The 25,866-nt window shown below is 45.3% G+C and overlaps 1 protein-coding gene across 1 annotated transcript in view; it reads right to left on the reverse strand.

The window, feature by feature from the left end:
* LOC126235046 (agrin-like) overlaps positions 1-25,866 on the reverse strand; it is a 232,895-nt gene that overhangs the window by 93,153 nt on the left and 113,876 nt on the right. Inside the window, exon 7 of the mRNA XM_049943782.1 lies at positions 3,218-3,379. Within this exon, the coding sequence (XP_049799739.1) occupies positions 3,218-3,379 (162 nt within the window). The remainder of the gene's footprint in view (positions 1-3,217; positions 3,380-25,866) is intronic.

Here is a 25,866-nt window from a genome sequence, read left to right on the forward strand (position 1 = left end):
GTTATTTCCATAGCTAACTCTGCTGTATCATTATATCTACTGTATTTGGCACCACAATGAACAGCACATTTATTCAAGATAAGATTCAGAGATTTCGTTTGAGGCGTTTCCCGAGGCGAAATTGAAGTTGCATTACTTATTGAAAACTTTTTGTAAGATGAAATAATGCGATGTGCGACATTTCTTTTTCATTTCACTTGTTAGTCTATCAAGCGAATTGAAGCGCTCTAGCTCACACATTTATTCGGCACAATTCAAGTGTGCTACCCAGTCAGGCGTCTCTTCACCCATCCTCTTCACCTTTCTCAACCTTTTAACAGCGAAAGTGCTTTGATTGTACATAGAATCAAAAATACCTTTGGCAGATAGCATACTTGACACTACACCAAGGATAACACTCTTTCTTTGCTGCGATTTGTCTGTACAGTCCAATGTCATTAATACATCAGAGCACATCTGCAAACGGCACACATATTTGTAACCAACTTCTCTGAGAAGGATAAAAGCATTTTTGCTGTTTCAGTGTTTCATATCATGTGACACCTTATGTGCAGATGTCCAGTTCTTATGAAGTGGCGTCACAAATTGAGGCCTAAAAGAACATCTTGTATCGAAGTGTGTCTTGAGGGTGGTTTCGTGAAAACCCATACCACCTCAAAGTAGAGCAGACTGGCAGGCGTAACGCAACCAACTGTCCAGCTAGACTTGATACAAGAACTACATGGGGTTACACGTTTTGCTCAGTGATCAGCAAACAAACCTTTCGTTGCTTTAGGGTGTGCCAGAGTTTCAGTTGCACCGGAATAGCAGCGAAATACCTAATACATAAGTAACATCTACCGGTGCTTCAGCAATGCAACCGACGACCAACTGCAGAGCATACCTTTGTTTACACAAGGTATCAACTTGGATGAATGTTTACTCGTTTTAGAATTCTGGGGATGTAGAAATTGTTTTATGTCGAAATCAATCCTTTGTTAAGCCAATGTAACTTCGTATCAGGGTACGACTTAAACTTATGTATAGTATGAATTGTCAGAACCGCATGCTGTGTAACACTTCCAGATGTCTGTATTGACACGTTCCGAAAGCCAACAAAAAAAAGCAAAACGTTGGATTATGAGAATGTAACTGAATGTAGCACGACTCACAACTTCTGTAATTTTATTAATAAGGCACATTTGAATTATTCTTCAGTTCTTTCTTATTTACACAGCAGAGAGTGCCAACCACAACTTAGGGGCAGCAAAGGTACTGACAGAAGGGGTACGTACATCACATATCTCCTCCACATTTTTTCTGCTTCTTTTCTCCACTGTTGCGCTTCGTTACTGGTTTCAGCCAGAAACTTTCAGCACCCTCTTGTTCACTTACAAAAGCGTCTCGCCCACCTACAACAGAGTAGACATGTACCAACAAGAACTCCATTGTTGAACATGAGCGAGCTGTGCAGGTGGCACCTGCGCGAGCCGAGCACACCGTTACCACAGCAGCCTGTTAGAGATAGAGGCCTGTTCGATGGTAGTAGTAGTTTCTTTATAGGGCTGTTTGCAGGGAGTAGAAATGACACTGTTGACAACAGAGTGCGTTTACAGTCACGGGCTGAGGCAAAGGCTTCTTCTCGTAACCAGAAGATACGAATATTATGATGGGAAGGAGGATTCATGTACCCCTTCCGGTTGATTTTTAAACGGTATTTAATTCTTTATTTTACACTATTGGCCATTAAAATTGCTACACCAAGAAGAAATGCAGATGATAAACGGGTATTCATTGGACAAATATATTATACTAGAACTGACATGTGATTACATTTTCACGCAATTTGGGTGCATAGATCCTGAGAAATCAGTACCAAGGAAACCACCTCTGCCCGTAATAACGGCCTAGATATGTCTGGGCATTGAGTCAAACAGAGCTTGGATGGCGTGTACAGGTACAGCTGCCCATGCAGCTTCAACATGATGCCACAGTTCATCAAGAGTAGTGACTGGCGTATTGTGACGAGCCAGTTGCTCGGCCACCATTGACCAGACGTTTTCAGTTGGTGAGAGATCTGGAGAATGTGCTGGCCAGGGCAGCAGTCCAACATTTTCTGTATCCAGAAAGGACCGTACAGGACCTGCAACATGCGGTCGTGCATTATCCTGCTGAAATGTAGGGTTTTGCAGGAATCGAATGAAGGGTAGAGCCAAGGGTCGTAACACATATGAAATGTAACGTCCACTGTTCAAAGTGCCGTCAATGCGAACAAGAGGTGACCGAGACGCGTAACCAATGGCACCCCATACCACCACGACGGGTGATACGCCAGTATGGCGATGACGAATACACACTGCCAATGTGCGTTCACGGCGATGTCGCCAAACACGATGCGACCATCATGATGCTGTAAACAGAACCTGGATTCATGCGATAAAATGACGTTTTGCCATTCGTGCACCCAGGTTCGTCGTTGAGTACACCATCGCAGGCTCTGCTGTCTGTGATGCAGCGTCAAGGGTAACCGCAGCCATGGTCTCCGAGCTGATAGTCCATGCTGCTGCAAACGTCGTCGAACTGTTCGTGCAGATGGTTGTTGTCTTGCAAACGTCCCTATCTGTTGACTCAGGCATCGAGACGTGGCTGCACGATCCGTTACAGCCGTGCGGATAAGATTCCTGTCATCTCGACTGCTAGTAATACGAGGCCGTTGGGATCCAGGAAGGCGTTCCGTATTACCCTTCTGAACCCAGCGATTCCATATTCTGCTAACAGTAATTGGATCTCAACCAACGCGAGCAGCAATGTCGGAATACGATAAACCGCAATCGCGATAGGCTACAATCCGACCTTTATCAAAGTCGGAACGTGATGGTACGCATTTCTCCTCCTTACACGAGGCATCACAACAACGTTTCACCAGGTAACGCCGGTCAACTGCTGTTTGTGTATGAGAAATCGGTCGGAAACTTTCGTCATGTCAGCACGTTGTAGGTGTCGCCACCGGCGCCAACCTTGTGTGAATGCTCTGAAAAGCTAATCGTTTGCATACCACAGGGTCTTCTTGCTGTCGGTTAAATTACGCGTCTTTAGCACGTCATCTTCGTGGTGTAGGAATTTTAATGGCCAGTAGTGTACGTTCAGCATTCTCGCCCCATCTGTGCCTGTCGCCTCGCCGGGGGGCCTGTGTCGCCACATTCTCAGTACGGCCCTGATGGCGGTGAGCGTAACCTACCCTTGTCGGTTTTGATGCAGCAGCGGGCGAAGTGCGCGGTCTGGTGGCAGTAGCTGCCCGCAGGGCAGTCCTGGCGCGCCGGCCCGCTGCCGCAGTCGTACTGCCGGCCCGTGCCGGGGTGCACCAGCGGGGGCTCCCCGCCGCACGGCCGCACCTTCAGCCCTGGAAACAGTGGTTCACTTACTCTCTCCTTTCATGCTCGTATGACAAAGACATCTCACTTCTGCGAGGGTCGTTCAGTGAGTAGTGCCCCACAAATGGCTCAAATGGCTCTGAGCACTATGGGACTTAACAGCTATGGTCATCAGTCCCCTAGAACTTAGAACTACTTAAACCTAACTAACCTAAGGACAGCACACAACACCCAGCCATCACGAGGCAGAGAAAATCCCTGACCCCGCCGGGAATCGAACCCGGGAACCCGGGCGTGGGAAGCGAGAACGCTACCGCACGACCACGAGATGCGGGCTGTGCCCCACATTTAAAGTAAAAAAAAAAAAAAAAAAAAAAAAAAAAATTGATGTACGTAGACTGACGACGTCCTTATTGGTGCTGCACAGTTAATGTTAGTTCTGTGTGCCGGTGAAGTTTCGAACCGTTTTCGCACATGGCAGAGCCGTAGTTCAACGTCAAAATGACGTCTACATACGACTCACGTTACAAGTAGCGTGCTGTTATTGAATTCTTGCTTGCAGAAAAAGACACCGTTGTGAACATTCATAAACGCTTGTGTGCAGTATTTGGCGATGCTGCAGTTGATAGGAGTACAGTTGGACGATGGCTAAAGAAAGCTACAGCCTCAGGAAATGCAGAAACAGAACTCCACAGCCACTGCTCCAGACATGCTGAATTGTGCGGATGTCATTATTCGTGACGACCGGCGCGTCACAAGTCGACAGTTGGCTCTACAGTTGTAAGTCAGTATTGGAAGTGTGTCTGCAATGATCGAGACTCTAGGATATTCGAAGAGGTGCTCAGGATGAGTTCCACGAGTGCTCACAGCGGACCGCAAGAGTCAAAGAAAGGCCATTTCATCTGAATTGTTGGAGCGTTTTGAGACCGATGAAGAGGCCTTTCTGTCATGGATCCTTACGGGGGACGAAAGCTGGGTGTTAGTTAGTTAGTTTGTTGCGTGTTCCATTGATCATTCGCACGGTACGGTAGCCGTTATGATGTGGAACGTGTCAAGTGCACGAGCAATGCACATATGAGACAAGATTTTTTAATATATACATATATTACAATACAGAGTTAAAGACTAATATTTCTATTATTTACCCCATTCCCTGCACAAAATGCATGTACTATGTTTATAGATTTATTTATTCCTATTCAAGAATTCATCTATGGTATAGAAGGAGTTGTCAAAGAGATATGATTTCAATTTATTTTTAAAGTTATTACTGCTGTCTGTCAGATATTATATTTAATCTGGTAATTTGTCGAAAATTTTTATAGCAGCATATTTTACCACTTTCTGTGCCAAAGACAGGTTGAGTGAAGGATAGTGTAAGTCTTTCTTTTTTCTGGTATTATAATCATGAATGTCACTGTTGTTTTTAAACTGGTCCATGCTGTTGAGAAGAAATTTCATTAGTGAGTAAATATACTGTGAGGCTCTTGTAAGAATTCCCAATCTTTTAAAAAGATGCCTACAAGATGTACTACTATGAACTCCACACATTATTCCAATTACTTTCTTTTGAGCAGTGAATACTTTTTGTCTAAATGTTGACTTACCCCAAAATATTATTCCATATGACATCAGACAGTGAAAGTATGCGAAGTATGTTAGCTAACGAATTTCTATATCTTCAAAATTGGAAATTATTCTGATTGCAGAAGTTGCTGAACCTAGTCGCTTTAGAAGATCCAAAATATGAATTTTCCAATTAATATTCTCATTTATATGTACACCCAAAAACCTAGTATGCTCTACCCTGTCTACTGACTTCTGTTGGTGTGTTATATTTATTGAAGGAACTGTACTTTTTGAAGCAGAAAATTGGATGTACTGTGTTTTTTCAAAGTTTAGAGCAAGCTCATTTGCAGAAAACGACATTGCGCCAGAAACAGAAAGGCAGTCCGTGGAGTAGCATCATCCTCATTCACCATAAAAGAAGAAATTCAAGACAACCCCCTCTGCTGAAAAAAAAAAACATGGTGAAAGTCTTCTGGGATTGTGATGGCGTCATACTCGTGGATGTGATGCCAAGAGGGTCAACCATCAATTCAGAGGCATACGTGAAGACTCTGAATAAAGTCAAGAACCGTTTCGGACGTGTTCGATCGGACAATAAAACAGTAGAGATCTTGCTCCAACACGGTAATGCACACCCACACACAAGTCTGAGAACCCGGGAACACATCGCCAAATTGGGTTGGACATCATTGCCTCATCCATCCGACAGTTCAAACCTGGCACCCTCGGACATCCATCTCTTCGGGGCGCTTAAAGATTCTCTATGGGGAACACACTTTGAAGCTGATGAGAGTCAGTCATGCAATGAAAACATGGCTACGTCTACAGGAGAAGCAGGGAATACATGCTCTTCCACAGCGTTGGCGTACAGCCATAGAAAGTGATAGGGACTACGTAGAAAAATAGGACATGGACAAGACATGTTGGGGGTCAGGGATTTTCTCTGCCTCGTGATGACTGGGTGTTGTGTGCTGTCCTTAGGTTAGTTAGGTTTAAGTAGTTCTAAGTTCTAGGGGACTGATGACCATAGATGTTAAGTCCCATAGTGCTCAGAGCCAAGACATGTTGATGTATGTTGTCACCAAATTCTGACTCATAACAATAAATACGTTCTAAAAAAATGTGGGGCATTACATATTGAACGACCCTCGTATACAGGGTGTATAAGGGCAAATATTTTTATTGATGGCTGAGAACAGTGCATTGAACAGCATTACATCAGTATTTACTTAATTTGCAGACTAATAATTGTAGTTATTAGGAGTAATATGTTTTCAGACTGGTTAGTACCTCCAAGTACGTGGCGCAAGAGCAAGCCGTTAATGTTTAATTTCCCCTGGGCAGCAGGTCAGGTGTTGAAATATGGGCGCGTGAACGCAAAAAGGTTCGCCTCTACTGACAGGTATCGTCCACTTAGGCTGCAGTTACGACCGTGCAGACAAATCACGTAGTAATTTATCTGGTGCGTGTTGCGGAAGGGTTATTCGAAGCAGAGAACAAGTGTTTCCACGGTTTCAGAGCAGACTGTTCAGCGCAAATTGTTCAACGTCGAGCTCCACAGTAGAGGACTCTCAGGTGTCCCAATACTGACCGAACGATATCGACAATTACACTTACTGTATAATGGGCATGGGGTCACAAGAAAGGACCGTCGATCAATTGAAACGTGTCTCCCGGTCGTATGAATCACGTTTCTCGTTCCTCGCCACCGGCCTGGGTGCAGTGTTGTGCTACGGGGTACATTCACCTGGACTTCCTTGGGATCAGTGGTAATAATCGAAGGCTCCGTTCGAGAGACTTGGCGCAATGGTAAGACACTGAACTTGTATTCGGGAGGACAGCAGATCAAATGGTTCAAATGGCTCTGAGCACTATGGGACTTAACATCTGTGGTCATCAGTCCCATAGAACTTAGAACTACTTAAACCTAACTAACCTAAGGACATCACACACATCCATGCCCGAGGCAGGATTCGAACCTGCGACCGTAGCGTTCACGCGGTTCCAGACTGAAGCGCCTAGAACCGCACGGCCACACCGGCCGGCAACAGCAGATCAAATCCTCGTCTGGTGACCCAGTATTTGCTTTCCCTGATTTCCCTAAATCGCAGGGACAGAAATAACGAAGTGGTTCCTTTGAAAGGACCAAGCCAGTTTCTTTCCTCGTCGTCGACCAGATCCCTAATTTTGCTCCCTTCCTTCAAACTTAGTGAAAGATGAGAGTCTTTCAGCGTAAATATGGAGTTTATTGTGAGGATTCGAATTACTAATCAACTCCATCTTTCTAAAATTTCACTAAATCTGACTTCACTGAGCCGTTCAATCGAGAATGCCTAGGTTTTGTATCTGCACCTGTTCCAGACTGCTTCCTACATTCTGTACACCAAACATTTCTTGGTTCTTTTTTTTGTCAAGTTTAATGTTTAGTCTTATTCTCGGTTGTAACTGGGAATTGCTGAGAGTATATAACTGGCATGTGCTACATAAATGTTTAGGCATAACTAGAAAGAGGTGATGCATATGCATATCTGGCTATTCAAGTGAAAACATTTGGATTCGATCAGATCTGTAAAATCCAAAATACAGGAGATAGAGTGAGAGTCCTGTTATTGAAATTATCGTATTCTTGTAATTTTTAGTACTATTAATACCATTTTATTACAATTTCTCATATTAAAATTATAGTCATTTCGTAAGCAACTATGAAGCAAAAAACACTGTATGTGTATCAAGGTTCCATGTAAGAGAGAGGCTGAAGGCCCTAATCTGCTCAGGTTAAATAAATAAATAAAATAAAGGAAAATCCAGGATGGAATGTAACAATATTATGAAAAGGATAATTGCTACTCACCATATAGTGGAGATGCTGAGTCACAGGTAGGCAAAACAAAAAGACTCACAAAATAAGATTTCAGCCAACAAGGCCTTTGTCAAAAATAGACAACAGACACACACTCACGCATATGCAACTCAGACTCGCATGATCACAGCCTGTGGCAGCTGATGCCACACTATGAGCAGCAGCAGCAGTGCATAATGAGGGGTGCAACTGGGTGGGGGTAAGGAGGCTGGGGTGGGAAAGGGGAGCGATAGCAGGATACGGGTGGAGAACAGTGAAGTGCTGCTGGGGAGAACGCAGGGACGAGGTGGAAAAAGGCTGAGGCAGCTAGGTGCAGTCAGGAGGGTAGACAGAGGGTGAGGGAGAGGTGTGGGGGAGATAGTGGAGAAGGAGAGAATTAAAAAGACTGGGTGCGTTGGTGGAAAGAGGGCTGTGTAGTGCTGGACAATTACTAATGAAGGTTGACCGAGCGAGGTGGCGCAGTGGCTAGCACACTGGACTCGTATTCGGGAGGACGACGGTTCAATCCCGCGTCGGGCCATCCTGATTTAGGTTTTCCGTGATTTCCCTAAATCGCTCCAGGCAAATGCCAGGAAGGTTCCTTTGAAAGGGCAAGGCCGACTTCCTTCCCCATCCTTCCCTAATCTGATGAGACCAATGACCTCGCTGTCTGGTCTTCCCCAAACAACCCAACCCAACTAATGAAGGTTGGCCTCAACTTTCGTTAAGTCATTGTCCTCACCCATCTAGCCCCTTCCCTGTTCTCATTCCAGTACTACACAGCCATCAATTCCACCAATGCACCCAGTCCTTTTACTTCTCTCCTTTTCCGCTACCCCCCTCTCTCCCCCACTCTCTGTCTAACTTCCCAACTGCGCATAACTGCCCTACCCTCCCTACACCTCGTCCCTGCATCGTCCCAGTAGCAGCGCTTTACCATCCCCACCATGATCCTGCTATCCCTCCCCCTCCCCACCCCAGCCTCCTACTTACTCCCACCCAGATGCATCACTCATCATGCACTGCTGCTGCTCGTGGTGTGACGTCAGCTGCCAGAGGCTGTGGTCATGTGTATGTGAGTTGCGTTTGCGGTTGTGTGTGGGTCTGTCGTCTATTTTTGACAAAGGCCTTGTTGGGTAAAAGCTTATTTTGTGACAGTCTTTTTGTTGTGCCTGTCTGTGACTCAGCATCTCCGATATATGGTGAGTAGCAATTATCATTTTCATGATATTGTTAAGTATAATAAAGCTGAGCCATGATATCAGTGAGAACTTCTTTCACAAGTGAAACAAACAATCATAATGAAATTGTGGGTGTTGTCTATTATCACATACAGCTTACATAGAACCTGATAATGCCTTCGTCCATCAACCATTACATGATGTTTTTCTTGAACAGTTGCAAATACTTGTAGATGAATTATAACACATTTAAGCCGATTTTTATTTCAGATAATTAACATTAGTTAATAAACAACTGCATTTAGTTCGTCTTGTTGTATATTCAAACACCATTGTACATTATGCTAAATACCTAGTTGCTGCTGACGCTGGTTACGAAGCAGTGTCAATACAGGAGGCCGTGGGACTTTCGAATACAATACGATGTAAACTTATGCAGCAGAGATCTTACACACGGAATGAACGCTTGAGAGCTCAGTGTAGCGTCCAGTTACAACTAATATTTACTTTGTACTAATACTGTACTCCTTACACTGGCCCCCTTCGCTAATATTCCTTGCTTTCAGCTAAATTAGTTTCATTTTTATGCCATTTACTCATCAGATAAAAATGTTTGGAAGCCTACATGTTAGTGATATGTATGAATGATAATAAAATGTAATATGTGCTCCAAACAATTTTGAACTGTGATCGTACATAAGGTTATGAGGCGGGAACTTTTGTATTCTGACGACTGCAGGAGATCATGTTAGAAGCTCCCTGGAAGCAGAGCACAATTTTTTAAAGCATCTCTCGAAATGGTCTTAGTGACCGATGGAAGGGGCGCCAACGCAAAAGAACATTTGATTAACGGCGCCTTACTCGGTCTTTGGGCGGAACGAAAACATCAAGAAATGTTTCTCTGGAAAAGGTATGGCACTCAGTGGCATTACGACTTTACTCGTAAAAGAGCCGTCTAATAAGATCGCGATACCAAAGTGCCTAAAGCAAACAGCTCACTTCACTCTTTGCTCGTTTCCTCTCGTGATTCCGCTGCTCAGGAAAAGTTTTAGAAACGGCGGAAGACGCTGCCACGTTATCTGAGGGTTACTCGAGCTGTCTAAGGTTGTGTTCCAGCACAAAAGTGGTCATTCCCGACGTCACGTATAAAAGTATGGAGTTTTCTCATATTTGCAGTAAAACACTGAAGAGTCAAAGAAACTGGTACACCTGCCTAATATCGTGTAAGGCCCTCGTGAGCACACAGAAGTGCTGCAACACGACGTGGCATGAACTCGACTAATGTCTCAAGTAGTGCTGGAGGGAACGGACACCATGAATCCTGCAGGGATGTCCATAAAACCGTAAGAGTACGAGGGGATAGAGATCTCTTGTGAACAGCACATTGCAAGGCATTCCAGATACGCTCAATAATGTTCATGTCTGGTGGAGAGTTTGGTGGGCATCGGAAGTGTTTAAACTTAGAAGAGTGTTTCCGGAGTCACTCTGTAGCAATTCTGGACGTGTGGGGTGTCGCATTGTCCTGCTGGAATTACCCAAGTCCGACGGATTGCACAATGGACATGAATGGTTGCAGGTGATCAGACAGGATGCTTACGTACGTGTCACTTGTCAGAGTCGTATCTACACGTATCAAGGATCCCATATCACTCCAAATGCACATGCCTCATACCATTACACAGCCCCTGCTAAAGAGTGCATGAGGTTGTCTCCATACTCGTTCACGTCCATACGCTCGGTACAATTTGAAACGAGACTTGTCCGACCAGGCAATATGTTTCTAGTCAGCAACAATCCAATGTCGGTGTTAAAACTTTGTGTGGTGCAGTCATCAAGGGTACACGCTTGGGCCGTCAACACCGAAAGTCCATATCGAGGGTGTTTCGTGGAATGGTTCGCACGCTGACACTTGTTGATGTGCCACATTGAATTCTACTGAAATTTGCGCAAGGGTTGCACTTTTGTCTCGTTGAACGATTCTTTTCAGTCGTCGTTGGTCCTGTTCTTGCAGGATCTTTTTTCGGCCGCAGCGATGTCGGAGATTTGATATTTTGCTGTATTCCTGATATTCACGGTACACTAGTGAAATTTACGTACGGGAAAATCGTCACTTCATCGCTACCTCGAAGATGCTGTGTCCCATCACTTGTGCGCCGACTGTAACACCGCGTTCAAACTCACTTAAATCTCGATAACCTGCCATTGTAGCAGCAGAAACCGATCTAACAACTGCGCCAGACACTTGTTGTCTTAGTCGGCCGGAGTGGCCGAGCGGTTCTAGGCGCTACAGTCTGCACCGCTACGGTCTCAGGTTCGAATCCTGCCTCGGGCATGGAAGTGTGTGATGTCCTTATGTTAGTTAGGTTAAAGTAGTTCTAAGTTCTAGGGGGCTGATGATCTCATAGTGCTCAGAGCCATTTGAACCAACCTGCTGTCTTATACAGTATAGGCGTCGCCGACCGTAGCGCCGTATATATCTCTGTATTTGAATACGCATACCTACACCAGTTTCCTCGTCTCTTCAATATATAATGGTGTGTACTTTTTGCGTACTCGGTACTTTTCTGCAAGGGTGTTTTCATCTCCATGTGGAAGGGGGAAATGTTTACCGGTAGCCTCTCCTCCCTTCGCCAAGAGAACCTGAAATGTGCCCATCAACGTTTCTTCTTGTCGTATATCTCATGCCATATAATTTACCCCTTGATATTATAGGCTCATATGTGTCTCACACATACGGCAGACCCTTAGAAATGAGGCAAATGCTATAGAATCGGAAACTTGGTCCTGGATCTGCAAGTTCTTCCCGTTCTATTCGTACACAAAGCGCGAGAATAATGATTTCTTCGACGCATCTGTGAGCGCTGTAATTAATCTTGTCCTCATGGTTCCAGTGGTTTCAATGAAGAAGAATGAAGTCCTCCACGTATATAGGAAGAGGTCGCGAGATCTAACGCCGGCCCGATCATTTTCAGTCCCCGTTAATCTGACTTCCTTCTTCCAACAATGTGAACAGCTGCCAAGAGCGACACATGGTTCGGACCCCACGTTGGACTGTAAGTCCCATTTTCCCACTTGGATGACAGCAGGGTAGATTAGGGATGCGCAAGACGCCAAAGTGGCGTCCAATAGAAACACTTGCAGTCGGCCACTGACTCACACCCAGCTGTTATTGTTACTTCGTGATTTTCACGCATTAATTAAACGGCAACATCTTCATGTACAATTGTTCTCCGCAAACTGTTGTACGGCCTGTGATGGATTATATCGATTATTTTCCCATGCACTGCACAATTCACGATCGATTAGTGCGAATAACGATTGTCGGCAATTCTCTTTTGTAATACAGTATTTAATACTGCGATTATCGCCATTCTTCAACCTGTGTGCTGGGGGAAGTAGTGTGTTTCTCGAGATATAGAGTGTGAGTCTCTCTCCGCTGTATGCGAGGCCCTTCGTGTAGTGCCTCTCACTGGAGTGTGTTCAGAATTTCTGTCACTGTCGAGATGATTCTTCAAGACTATTCAAAATAGCTTATCTTGTGGTTCTATCTTCTCTTAGGAAAGGACGCGCTACAGAAGGATACACTTATGTTGAGAGTTATCTGCAAGACTTGACACTGAGAGGTCGTCGCCTGAAAGTATTGCTGCTATTAGTAACAATTTTGTAACATTACTCCGTCTCTGATTTTTACAATTTCGTCGTCTGTGAACAGCTTCGAAGAGCTGGAAGTGCAGTTTGGCAGGTCGTTTATGCACTCCTGGAAATTGAAATAAGAACACCGTGAATTCATTGTCCCAGGAAGGGGAAACTTTATTGACACATTCCTGGGGTCAGATACATCACATGATCACACTGACAGAACCACAGGCACATAGACACAGGCAACAGAGCATGCACAATGTCGGCACTAGTACAGTGTATATATCCACCTTTCGCAGCAATGCAGGCTGCTATTCTCCCATGGAGACGATCGTAGAGATGCTGGATGTAGTCCTGTGGAACGGCTTGCCATGCCATTTCCACCTGGCGCCTCAGTTGGACCAGCGTTCATGCTGGACGTGCAGACCGCGTGAGACGACGCTTCATCCAGTCCCAAACATGCTCAATGGGGGACAGATCCGGAGATCTTGCTGGCCAGGGTAGTTGACTTACACCTTCTAGAGCACGTTGGGTGGCACGGGATACATGCGGACGTGCATTGTCCTGTTGGAACAGCAAGTTCCCTTGCCGGTCTAGGAATGGTAGAACGATGGGTTCGATGACGGTTTGGATGTACCGTGCACTATTCAGTGTCCCCTCGACGATCACCAGTGGTGTACGGCCAGTGTAGGAGATCGCTCCCCACACCATGATGCCGGGTGTTGGCCCTGTGTGCCTCGGTCGTATGCAGTCCTGATTGTGGCGCTCACCTGCACGGCGCCAAACACGCATACGACCATCATTGGCACCAAGGCAGAAGCGACTCTCATCGCTGAAGACGACACGTCTCCATTCGTCCCTCCATTCACGCCTGTCGCGACACCACTGGAGGTGGGCTGCACGATGTTGGGGCGTGAGCGGAAGACAGCCTAACGGTGTGCGGGACCGTAGCCCAGCTTCATGGAGACGGTTGCGAATGGTCCTCGCCGATACGCCAGGAGCAACAGTGTCCCTAATTTGCTGGGAAGTGGCGGTGCGGTCCCCTACGGCACTGCGTAGGATCCTACGGTCTTGGCGTGCATCCGTGCGTCGCTGCGGTCCGGTCCCAGGTCGACGGGCACGTGCACCTTCCGCCGACCACTGGCGACAACATCGATGTACTGTGGAGACCTCACGCCCCACGTGTTGAGCAATTCGGCGGTACGTCCACCCGGCCTCCCGCATGCCCACTATACGCCCTCGCTCAAAGTCCGTCAACTGCACATACGGTTCACGTCCACGCTGTCGCGGCATGCTACCAGTGTTAAAGACTGCGATGGAGCTCCGTATGCCACGGCAAACTGGCTGACACTGACGGCGGCGGTGCACAAATGCTGCGCAGCTAGCGCCATTCGACGGCCAACAGCGCGGTTCCTGGTGTGTCCGCTGTGCCGTGCGTGTGATCATTGCTTGTACAGCCCTCTCGCAGTGTCCGGAGCAAGTATGGTGGGTCTGACACACCGGTGTCAATGTGTTCATTTTTCCATTTCCAGGAGTGTATACACTGCCTGATCAAAAGTATCCCGACACCCCTGCGTAACACGGAATTGACAGCTAGATATTACCAGAAGTGAACCCGCCAGTATAAAAGGTGGGTGGGGGGGGGGGGAGGGGCTGGGAGAGTATTTTGTTGTCAGTAGGGAAGCAGTAGCTGCAGAATTGGCCGATCAGGAGAGCTCAGTAATTTCGAACTTGGGCTGGTGATTGTATGTCATCGAAGTAACAAGTCCAGGGTCATTTTTAAACCTACCAAAGTCGAGTTTTGGTTTTGTGACTATCAAGCGGAAACGCGAAGGACAACCAGAGGTAAACCAAGACCAGGAAGACTCGTGTACTATCGGACGGGGACCGACAGGCATAGTGGAGGGTGGCTGTAAAAATACTGCACTTTCCTCCGACGCATGGATTTCTCCTCCGGCGGGAAGATCCACCAATAAGCAGGGCTTGTGTTATACAAATATCTGTACACCAGATTTTGACACAAAGCGTTTTATACCAAGACTAGCAATCCGGCACGGCTCCGCACGGGCAGCGTTGAATATTCACGGCCAGACGACTTCTCTGGCGTAGAATATTTTTGTTTGCGGGTCACCACGTAGTGTTATGAATAAAATTCAGAGACAACGTTAAGTAAATGAATATCATCACTTCAATATAATTTAAGCGATGTAAACAACACACGCCAGGGAAGTTGTCTGGAATCTGGAGGCGTGAATCTTGTGTGTTTCATACTGAATTGACGATTCGGGTGACATTGCAATGACGGGAGCACATCATGATGTAAGTAATGCGTTTACAACAAACTTAGATATTGTATGCGAATGTTGATGTGTGTGTGTGTGTGTGTGTGTGTGTGTGTGTGTAGGAGAGTGAGTGATTCAATATGTATCGGAGGCTGGCTGAGGTGCCACAAATAAAAGGAAAAAAAAGGTAAAATACGCGTGATTTACATGTTTAGCTCGTGCTGCTGCAATCCTCTTGTGAAACTTGATACGCGGTGTCATGCATTGTTGAGTCTCATTGCCGCAGTTTTTTGTCGTACACTGTTTATGGCAGACTCCTTGGCCGCCCCACACAATGAATTGTGTCTACATCTAGGTTTAATTCAAGGAAAGCGGAATTTGGCAAGTTTAAGTCATTTGCTGTGCTGCTGAAAGAATGTACCATACTGTAAGTAAGGGCAGCAAAGTTGCTGATGTAGTTGTTTCGGAAAACGTTTCACTTTCTGCATAAAAAAGTAAAACATATTTTGGATACACTTGTTTTTTCGCTATGAAATTCTTTGCAAAAGATTGGAGGGAAACTATTATTTAAAAGTATCTTATTATTTCAAATTGAGAGTCACCTCATAGCCTGACGATGAGGTAACTAATTTTTCGTTATTGTTAGTATTTATTACGATACTTCAAAGTTGAGCGACTCACTGCCCGTTGTTCGAAGAATTGACAGTGGATTAAGGATACGAATTGTGATTGCTGACCTGAGAGAAACACAAGTTGGCAGTTTGAAACTGTCGTCATATTTTGAAATGCGTTCCTCATTCAGAAGGAGGAAGTGTTTCGAAATCTTGTGTATTCATCCTTAAGAGAAATTTCTGAATCTCATTCAAAAAGAACGTGCCCCCGTCTTTATGCTCTGTAAGACGCCTAAATCTCTTTCTCGCCAGTGGACATTCGCTTACCAATCTTCTGTATAATTTGACAGTGTCGCAACAAATAATATCTTTCCCCTCATCAGGCAAAGAATCATGTCCCATATGTGCTTGAGTCAAGGAAAGCAGAAAGCTGGAAGCTGAGTATCTGTTGTGCTGCTGCAAGACATTCTTTATATAAACGAAGCAAAGCTTCCTCCCGTGCTGATTTTCGGAAAACGTTCTATTTTTTTATGTATAAGGAATTGAAAACCACAGGCTTTGGATTCACATGTTTCCTTTGCTTCGCAGTTATTCTGAAACGACTGAGCAGTTACGGTCTCTCGGTCTCACCGACAATGTGTGCTGAACATTACGTTCGTTTCTGACATTTCGTTAGTTCGGTAAGATGTGCTGAATCCTGATTACGAGGATGTATTTAATAGTATAGCATGCCCGATCAGATATTTCTTAACGACGTACTTTTTTTATTTTTATCGTGTGACTGTGCGACGTAATTTTTGGTGGAGTGTGTCGTATATCTTATCGCTGCAGCAGATAAGACGTAAGTGAAAGGAGTGCGTCTTTTATGAGCCTGCCGCCTCTCTGATAAATAGTTGGAACGAATATTAATTTTCGTGACAGAAACATGATGCAGATTAATGGGTACAAACTCTACATCCCTCTTGCTGGCAATGGACCACTGATGAACATCGTAGTTTCTTGCACGTAAACATCAATGACGCTCCGATCTAGGATAACAAATCTAAGAGCCCCGATTAGATCCCAGCCAATCTTTTGAGTTTGAATGAAAGCCATGAGCAGCGCTGGCCAAAGACTTCCAGAACAAGCTGTCACACTCATTCGGCCAACGGCCTCTCGAAAAGACAGCAGAGGGGTCGATAGAGATTCAGGGCATTTTATTTTTCTTCTGGAGGGAAGTTTTCAGCAATGAGCAACGGCTCGGAAAGCAATGGTAATAAGAGCATTAAAGACACATAATTTGCATAAAGAGGACATATCTGTAACTGAGTAAACACTGACTAGGTGTTGTTGCTTCCATAGCACTGGAAGTTGGGGAAATCGGCTAGTTACCACACGGTAAGATTCAGTCATACGTTGATAGCGTGCACTGGGGGTGGTATATCACGTCGATCGCAGTGCTATAGGGACTGAAGGTGAACGCGTAATTGGTCCGAAATTGATAATAAATAAATAAAAACAATGAGCATACGCTGAGTGGAAGAAATATGGTAAGAGAATGTTTTATTCTCAAAAACAAAACGCTAAGTAGAGGAAGGGACATGACAATAGAACATGTGTTGTGGCATTAGGCAATATTTCCATGGTAGTAGAGGGAGCCACAGGAAGCAAAAATGAAAGGGAACGCTGGAAATTGGAATATATAGAATACAATAATTTAGCCTGGACGGTGTAAATGCGACTGTGGCTCAAATGGCCCTGAGCACTATGTGACTTTACTTCTGAGGTCATCAGTCCCCCAGAACTTGGAACCACTTAAACCTAACTAACCTAAGGACATCACACACACCCATGCCCGAGGCAGGATTCGAACCTGCGAAATGCGACTGTGACATGAATAGACTAGCTCAAAGCACCGGCAAACCGGCAGACGAATATGTCCATCGCAATTTGAAACACGTTGTTTTCACTCGTTTAGCTGATCATTTCCTTTGGGTGTGTGACTGAATAAATAATTACAATGAACAACGACTACTATTCCCTTAGGTAACAATCAGAAGATCTGCTAAGTCTCTGGAGATTTTACGAGAAGCGACTGTGCCAAAGATACTTTATTCTTATCTTTTGCGGCGAACACTTCTTTATATCTAGACACCATTAACATTTGATGTCCTACGACGAGCAGAGCGGTACATTGGTAAGCCACTGGACCCATATTACTGAGAACCGTAGTTCTAATCACCGTCCGATCTTCAAGGTTAGTATTTTCTGTGCTTTCTGTAAATAACGTCAGGCCAAGTTCTTGATGTTAGTCTCCACAACGCCAAACTCGACACCCTTCCGCACCGTTAGCGAACTGTGTATTTTCCATATCTAGCGTCTCTAAGATTCTGTTGCTTAAATGCTGAATGTTTTTGTTTCGACCTAGCTTATTGACAGAAATCGTTATTACCACTACATACTAATTTCCTAAACGATGATGCACACGTTTTACTGTAGATCAGAGGCGGCCAGGAATTTGGCCCGTCAGTCTCGCTGGACACTTGCTTTCTGAGGGTGAGGACGGGGAAACCGCGAACATGCCGACATGCCTTATTTAAATGGCAAAGCAGTCACACTGCATAGATTTGGTTTTATATCTCATGTTTCTCAGCAATGCATATCACAAACAAAACAAATTTTCATTATTATGTAATCACTTTCGGCGCACTGTATAGTTTTTATCTGGTACAAACTGTCAGCATACGGACAGATATAGACAATTTCACAAATTTTTGCACTCTAGATTGCCAAGTAATCGTGAGTTATTTAGTTTCATAATTGAAAAAAGATGTTTCATACACTTATGTTGATCGAAATACACTCCTGGAAATGGAAAAAAGAACACATTGACACCGGTGTGTCAGACCCACCATACTTGCTCCGGACACTGCGAGAGGGCTGTACAAGCAATGATCACACGCACGGCACAGCGGACACACCAGGAACCGCGGTGTTGGCCGTCGAATGGCGCTAGCTGCGCAGCATTTGTGCACCGCCGCCGTCAGTGTCAGCCAGTTTGCCGTGGCATACGGAGCTCCATCGCAGTCTTTAACACTGGTAGCATGCCGCGACAGCGTGGACGTGAACCGTATGTGCAGTTGACGGACTTTGAGCGAGGGCGTATAGTGGGCATGCGGGAGGCCGGGTGGACGTACCGCCGAATTGCTCAACACGTGGGGCGTGAGGTCTCCACAGTACATCGATGTTGTCGCCAGTGGTCGGCGGAAGGTGCACGTGCCCGTCGACCTGGGACCGGACCGCAGCGACGCACGGATGCACGCCAAGACCGTAGGATCCTACGCAGTGCCGTAGGGGACCGCACCGCCACTTCCCAGCAAATTAGGGACACTGTTGCTCCTGGGGTATCGGCGAGGACCATTCGCAACCGTCTCCATGAAGCTGGGCTACGGTCCCGCACACCGTTAGGCCGTCTTCCGCTCACGCCCCAACATCGTGCAGCCCGCCTCCAGTGGTGTCGCGACAGGCGTGAATGGAGGGACGAATGGAGACGTGTCGTCTTCAGCGATGAGAGTCGCTTCTGCCTTGGTGCCAATGATGGTCGTATGCGTGTTTGGCGCCGTGCAGGTGAGCGCCACAATCAGGACTGCATACGACCGAGGCACACAGGGCCAACACCCGGCATCATGGTGTGGGGAGCGATCTCCTACACTGGCCGTACACCACTGGTGATCGTCGAGGGGACACTGAATAGTGCACGGTACATCCAAACCGTCATCGAACCCATCGTTCTACCATTCCTAGACCGGCAAGGGAACTTGCTGTTCCAACAGGACAATGCACGTCCGCATGTATCCCGTGCCACCCAACGTGCTCTAGAAGGTGTAAGTCAACTACCCTGGCCAGCAAGATCTCCGGATCTGTCCCCCATTGAGCATGTTTGGGACTGGATGAAGCGTCGTCTCACGCGGTCTGCACGTCCAGCACGAACGCTGGTCCAACTGAGGCGCCAGGTGGAAATGGCATGGCAAGCCGTTCCACAGGACTACATCCAGCATCTCTACGATCGTCTCCATGGGAGAATAGCAGCCTGCATTGCTGCGAAAGGTGGATATACACTGTACTAGTGCCGACATTGCGCATGCTCTGTTGCCTGTGTCTATGTGCCTGTGGTTCTGTCAGTGTGATCATGTGATGGTATGACCCCAGGAATGTGTCAATAAAGTTTCCCCTTCCTGGGACAATGAATTCATGGTGTTCTTATTTCAATTTCCAGGAGTGTAGTTGATAACGTTTGCAAGCTCATTATGGAGACCTAGAAACCCTTCCTGAGGAAACCAGTACAGGCGTCCTGGACAGTTTGAACGTAAAAGGATTTGTCTTTAAGACAGGAATCACCCTACAGTTCTATTGAAGTTCCATCTGCACATGCTGTTTCAACTGGAACGGCAAACGGTCCCGAAAACAGATCTAAGATTGGCGGTGTTCTGAAAACGTTTGGAGAACGATCCTTATAATTATTTCAAGGCGACAATGAATTCTTCAGACTTCGTCTTTTCTTTAACACCAGTGAGTTTAGGGAAGTAGACTGTGTTTGCCAGAATTTTTCCCTTCTGCGATACGATCTTCTTTTGAAACCATTCTCTTTAGCACAAAGTGGTTATTGATGTACAGCACAACGAATCCTGACTGTTGATCGTTGTAATTTTTTTGCTCTTCCATTGTCAAAAAATTCTTTACATTCTTTCTACAAGGTACTGTGATGCCGTTTCATAGCGAATTTGTAGTACTCATCTATTATGCAACTGCACAATATATAATAAGAATTCTCATTCCTTTCTTCTATCATTGCCATTAAATTTTAAACACTTGTGACGATAGATCGCTAGACTGATTCTTTTTGTGCAAATAACCATTGGATCTGTGAACGTCCTTTATTCCACAAACAAACAGCAAAGGGTAAACAGGGCCGACATTACGATTCTGCCGAACTGAAGAGAGTTATGCATACCGAAAAATTCCGCACTGCAAAACTAAATGAAATGTCGTGTTGTACCGCGTATTTCCGAGAAGGCCAGAACACCATCCAACACGTCGGGCTCGCGTCCTTTTTGGCACGTTGTGGCCTGCCCAGCTGTAGATGTACAGAATTAAATGGCTTAGTTACACCGTCCGAATTCGTAGAAAAAGGTGATATCGCGTACTATGAAACAAAGGTAACGTTTCTGAAACGTCGGATTTTGTGAACGTTTTGCGGGCGGCTGTGGTGAAAGTATATTGCGTCAAAAAAAAAAAAAAATAGCGCCATAATGCATAACCGCCGCGAAATGGCGTAGTTTCACACGCGATTGTGCTTCGAAGTGAAAACATGGTCTCTTTGTTGTTTTTCTGGTTACTGAAGTGGAAGCCCCGGGTTAGATTTCCGGTGCCCAGATCAGATTTTTTTGCGGTAGAAAGTCTGGAACGGGGTCTACTCAGCCTCACGAGGCCAAATGGAAAGCTACTTGATGAAATAAGCAGCGAAATTAAATCATGAACCGTAGAAGTGTGGCGTCTAGCAGAACAAGAGATTAATTTATTTATGTGTACAATATAGCGAACTTCGCTGTTTATGCGGCACCAAAGCAGAGAAACGACGTCTGCAATGATGACGACTATACATCAATGGTAAAGTCTCACAAATTTACTTAGAATTAACGGAACTGGCTTTTGGCTGGCTAGCAACGGGTATGTTTTCCAACGAAACACGTTTCTACCGTTATAGAACGGCTCAAAGTCGGCGCGTCCAGTGAGAAAACGCAGAGAAAACTCAGCAAACATTTTTGGAATAATACAAGACTGTCGGAAACGTTATGGTTTTCTGATGTTTTAGTGGTATTTTCTAGGTAAATTAAGTGATGCCAATGTGGCTACGAATTCGTCCTCTAAGGACCGAAACACGACGATTTTCTTTTCTGGAGGGAGAGGGGTAGACTCTTCCAGCGAGATGACCCCCTTTTTGAGGTAGTAAGTAGTACCCGTGAATTGTACATGCAGTAAATGGTGGTTGCTCTGGATACTACACAAATGTACGGCGCATGCCGCTAAGTCGCGATAATACGATAACAATCGACCCAGAGGTAGCCGCTTCGTACACTAGTAGAACTTTAAAGTTCCACAACAATATTTGGTATGCAAGGGGAAGGCAGATGATGGCGTAAACTTCCTGATCACCAGAGTATGCGCTACTATCCTGGGTTCAACTACAAATTATTCCGCAATGTTCATGCTGTAAGAGATTGTGACAGTACTAGCTTCGCGACCGCTGCTTCACTCTCGTAGACTGTATGCCCTGCAGAGACTTTTTGTTTTGTTGTTATTTAATAGAATTTTTATGTTGTTCACAAATTGAAATACTTCCTAAGCTTTTCTAGCTAATCAAGGTCATATAAGCATGGTCTTTTCCGAATATACTTCTGACCAAAAAGCGATTCTGGTAACTGGAGCCCAAAGTTTTTTCTGAATCATGCCTTTTCGTTCTTGTGAAGATATTTTCATAGCAACCTTCATTCCGTAACAAACATTTCTTTATTTCTAACCGAGAAGTTAAATACCAACTTTCATAAATTTAGCTTTAAAATTATTTTTAATCTAACGAAATATTTTCTTAAAAATTTTCATCCCCTATTGCACTCCCTTAGGAGTTGAGTTTCCATAAACACTGAAACCCCCATTTTTTTCTAACCTAGAAGTCAAATACCAATTGTCATAGATGTAGCCTCAAAAATCCTTTGGTAGTTCGTTAGTAATTATTTATTTTCAAAAAATCTTTCACCCACTATTTTACCCCCTTAGTAGTTGCATTTCCAAAAATGAAGAAAAACTTTTTTTTTTTATTTTCCGACTGAGGAACCAGTCCCGTAGTTCTACTTCAAAATTCCCTTAATAGGGACATACCTTCAAACAAAGTTTCATCATCTACTTCATCTCCTCAGGAATGGAAATTTGGACAATCTTCTCTTAAACGATGCCTACAGTATAAGACCGACACCATCTCTAAACTAGAAGTTTCTATCCTTAGCGGTTTGGGCTGGGGGGGGGGGGGGGGAGGAGGGGGGGAGAGGGGGGGAGGACGAATCAGTGAATCAGTCTGACCCTATTTAACCCCCTTTACGGGTTAAATTTCCAAAAACAGTAAACCACCTCTAACCAAGTAGCCGAACACCAATTTTCAAAGATTTATCATTAAAATGCTTTCGCAATTAAATATTTTCATAAAAGGTTTCACTCCCTGTTTCAATCACTTAATCCACATAGGTATTTAATTTCCAAAAGCAGTGACATGTTTACGTTTTATTTCTGCCAGAGAAGCCAAATAAAAATTTTCATAGTTTGGCTTCAAAAATGCTTGCACAATGAAATATTTCCATACAAACTTTCATCCACGTTGTGGTTGAATTTCCAAAAACAGTGAAACGCGTATTTTTTGTTTCTAACGGAGAAGCTAAATTTAAATTTTCATGATTTAGCTTTAAAAACGCTTTAATAAGAAAATATTATCATAAAAAACCTCATCCCTTATTTCAGCCCCTTACGGCTCCAATTTCCAAAAACACTGAAACACGAATTTTTTAATTTGTAACCGAAATGTAAAATACAATTTGTTCATAAATATAGCCTTAAAAATACTTTAGTAGTTCTTTAATAATGATATGTTTTCAAAAAAAGCTTTCACCTACTATTTCACCTCCATAAGAGTTAAATTCCCAAAAAAGGTGATACTTGTATTTCTTTATTTCTGACTGAGAAACGAAATACCAATTTTCGTAGGCCTAGCTTCAAAATTACCTTAATAGTGAGATCTTTTTAAAAAAAATCCCTTTGTACCCTTTCACCGCTTAGGGTTGGAATTTAGAAAAATCTCTTCTTAAAAGACGTCTACAGTGTAAGATCCACACCTTCTACAAATAAGAAGTTTCTTTCCTTAGCTGTTTTGGCGGGGCGATGATGAGTCAAGTTAGTCAGTTAGTCGGGACATTGCCCTTTATATATAGACTGATGATGGAATCTGCCCGTTGGGACGCTACTGTTTTTAAGAAGTAAGTTGTGTAGCGAAAAAGAGTTTTATCCTTTCCCCCATCAGCATCAGCTACACTCAACAAGAGTCGGCTGTAATAGTCTATATGACACAGTTATGACTGCGTTCAACGGTAAGACATACGCCGTTTGCCCTGCTTTATGAAGGTGTTCTCACACTACTCTTGCCCGCCATACTTGGGCTCCTCAGACTCGTCTGATTTTGAATATTTCATAAATTTGGTTGGACCGAAGGTAACACATGACGACAGGTTGCGCTGTCAGTCCAACGTAGTACAGAATAACCGGGTAGTTGTTTGCGGAGGTAGTTTCACTGAACTTCATTTATCGCAACCATGGCAGTAACAAAATCAACAAACCACACTTAAAGGAGTTTGAGGTAAGAACTGCAGAATGTATACCAGTCACGAAACAGAGCCCAAGATCCAGCAGGGGAAAAGTTTTCCTGTGTTTATAAGGCAGCTTTAAATAAATGTCGCTCGGGAATCTCCACTATGTTAAGACATGTCTGTAAACTGGACCAGCAGTTTCCTCACTCAATATTTTGCAAGAGGACGAAGACTTAGCGGCTGAAAGTTTGTGTAAATATATGCTACGCAGTTGAGGTCATTTAGCAGTACATAGGCTTTCTAAAGTTAGGGCAAAGATTGATTGAGATAGGGAAAAAATATGGCTCATTGGACATTAAAAGCCATCTTCCGGTGGTAAGCAATGTAATGCAAAGAAAGCTTAGTGTGAAAGAAAAGCTACTTCTTTCGGATATGTAGTGTTCAAATCAACATAAAATGAATAAAGAACTTCGTTTGTGCTAAACTGCATTTGGAAAATATAGAATGAGCTGTTTTTCAGCGAACCCGAAATACGTCGTTCACTGCGGTAATACACTCCTGGAAATTGAAATAAGAACACCGTGAATTCATTGTCCCAGGAAGGGGAAACTTTATTGACACATTCCTGGGGTCAGATACATCACATGATCACACTGACAGAACCACAGGCACATAGACACAGGCAACAGAGCATGCACAATGTCGGCACTAGTACAGTGTATATCCACCTTTCGCAGCAATGCAGGCTGCTATTCTCCCATGGAGACGATCGTAGAGATGCTGGATGTAGTCCTGTGGAACGGCTTGCCATGCCATTTCCACCTGGCGCCTCAGTTGGACCAGCGTTCGTGCTGGACGTGCAGACCGCGTGAGACGACGCTTCATCCAGTCCCAAACATGCTCAATGGGGGACAGATCCGGAGATCTTGCTGGCCAGGGTAGTTGACTTACACCTTCTAGAGCACGTTGGGTGGCACGGGATACATGCGGACGTGCATTGTCCTGTTGGAACAGCAAGTTCCCTTGCCGGTCTAGGAATGGTAGAACGATGGGTTCGATGACGGTTTGGATGTACCGTGCACTATTCAGTGTCCCCTCGACGATCACCAGTGGTGTACGGCCAGTGTAGGAGATCGCTCCCCACACCATGATGCCGGGTGTTGGCCCTGTGTGCCTCGGTCGTATGCAGTCCTGATTGTGGCGCTCACCTGCACGGCGCCAAACACGCATACGACCATCATTGGCACCAAGGCAGAAGCGACTCTCATCGCTGAAGACGACACGTCTCCATTCGTCCCTCCATTCACGCCTGTCGCGACACCACTGGAGGCGGGCTGCACGATGTTGGGGCGTGAGCGGAAGACGGCCTAACGGTGTGCGGGACCGTAGCCCAGCTTCATGGAGACGGTTGCGAATGGTCCTCGCCGATACCCCAGGAGCCAGTATGGCTGGGAAGTGGCGGTGCGGTCCCCTACGGCACTGCGTAGGATCCTACGGTCTTGGCGTGCATCCGTGCGTCGCTGCGGTCCGGTCCCAGGTCGACGGGCACGTGCACCTTCCGCCGACCACTGGCGACAACATCGATGTACTGTGGAGACCTCACGCCCCACGTGTTGAGCAATTCGGCGGTACGTCCACCCGGCCTCCCGCATGCCCACTATACGCCCTCGCTCAAAGTCCGTCAACTGCACATACGGTTCACGTCCACGCTGTCGCGGCATGCTACCAGTGTTAAAGACTGCGATGGAGCTCCGTATGCCACGGCAAACTGGCTGACACTGACGGCGGCGGTGCACAAATGCTGCGCAGCTAGCGCCATTCGACGGCCAACAGCGCGGTTCCTGGTGTGTCCGCTGTGCCGTGCGTGTGATCATTGCTTGTACAGCCCTCTCGCAGTGTCCGGAGCAAGTATGGTGGGTCTGACACACCGGTGTCAATGTGTTCTTTTTTCCATTTCCAGGAGTGTATTTAGCCGAAACAAATTAAAGTTACACAAACTAGACTTCCAAAG

The sequence above is a fragment of the Schistocerca nitens genome, chromosome 2 (genome assembly GCF_023898315.1).
Source record: "Schistocerca nitens isolate TAMUIC-IGC-003100 chromosome 2, iqSchNite1.1, whole genome shotgun sequence".
Classification (NCBI taxonomy): Eukaryota; Metazoa; Arthropoda; class Insecta; order Orthoptera; family Acrididae; genus Schistocerca; species Schistocerca nitens.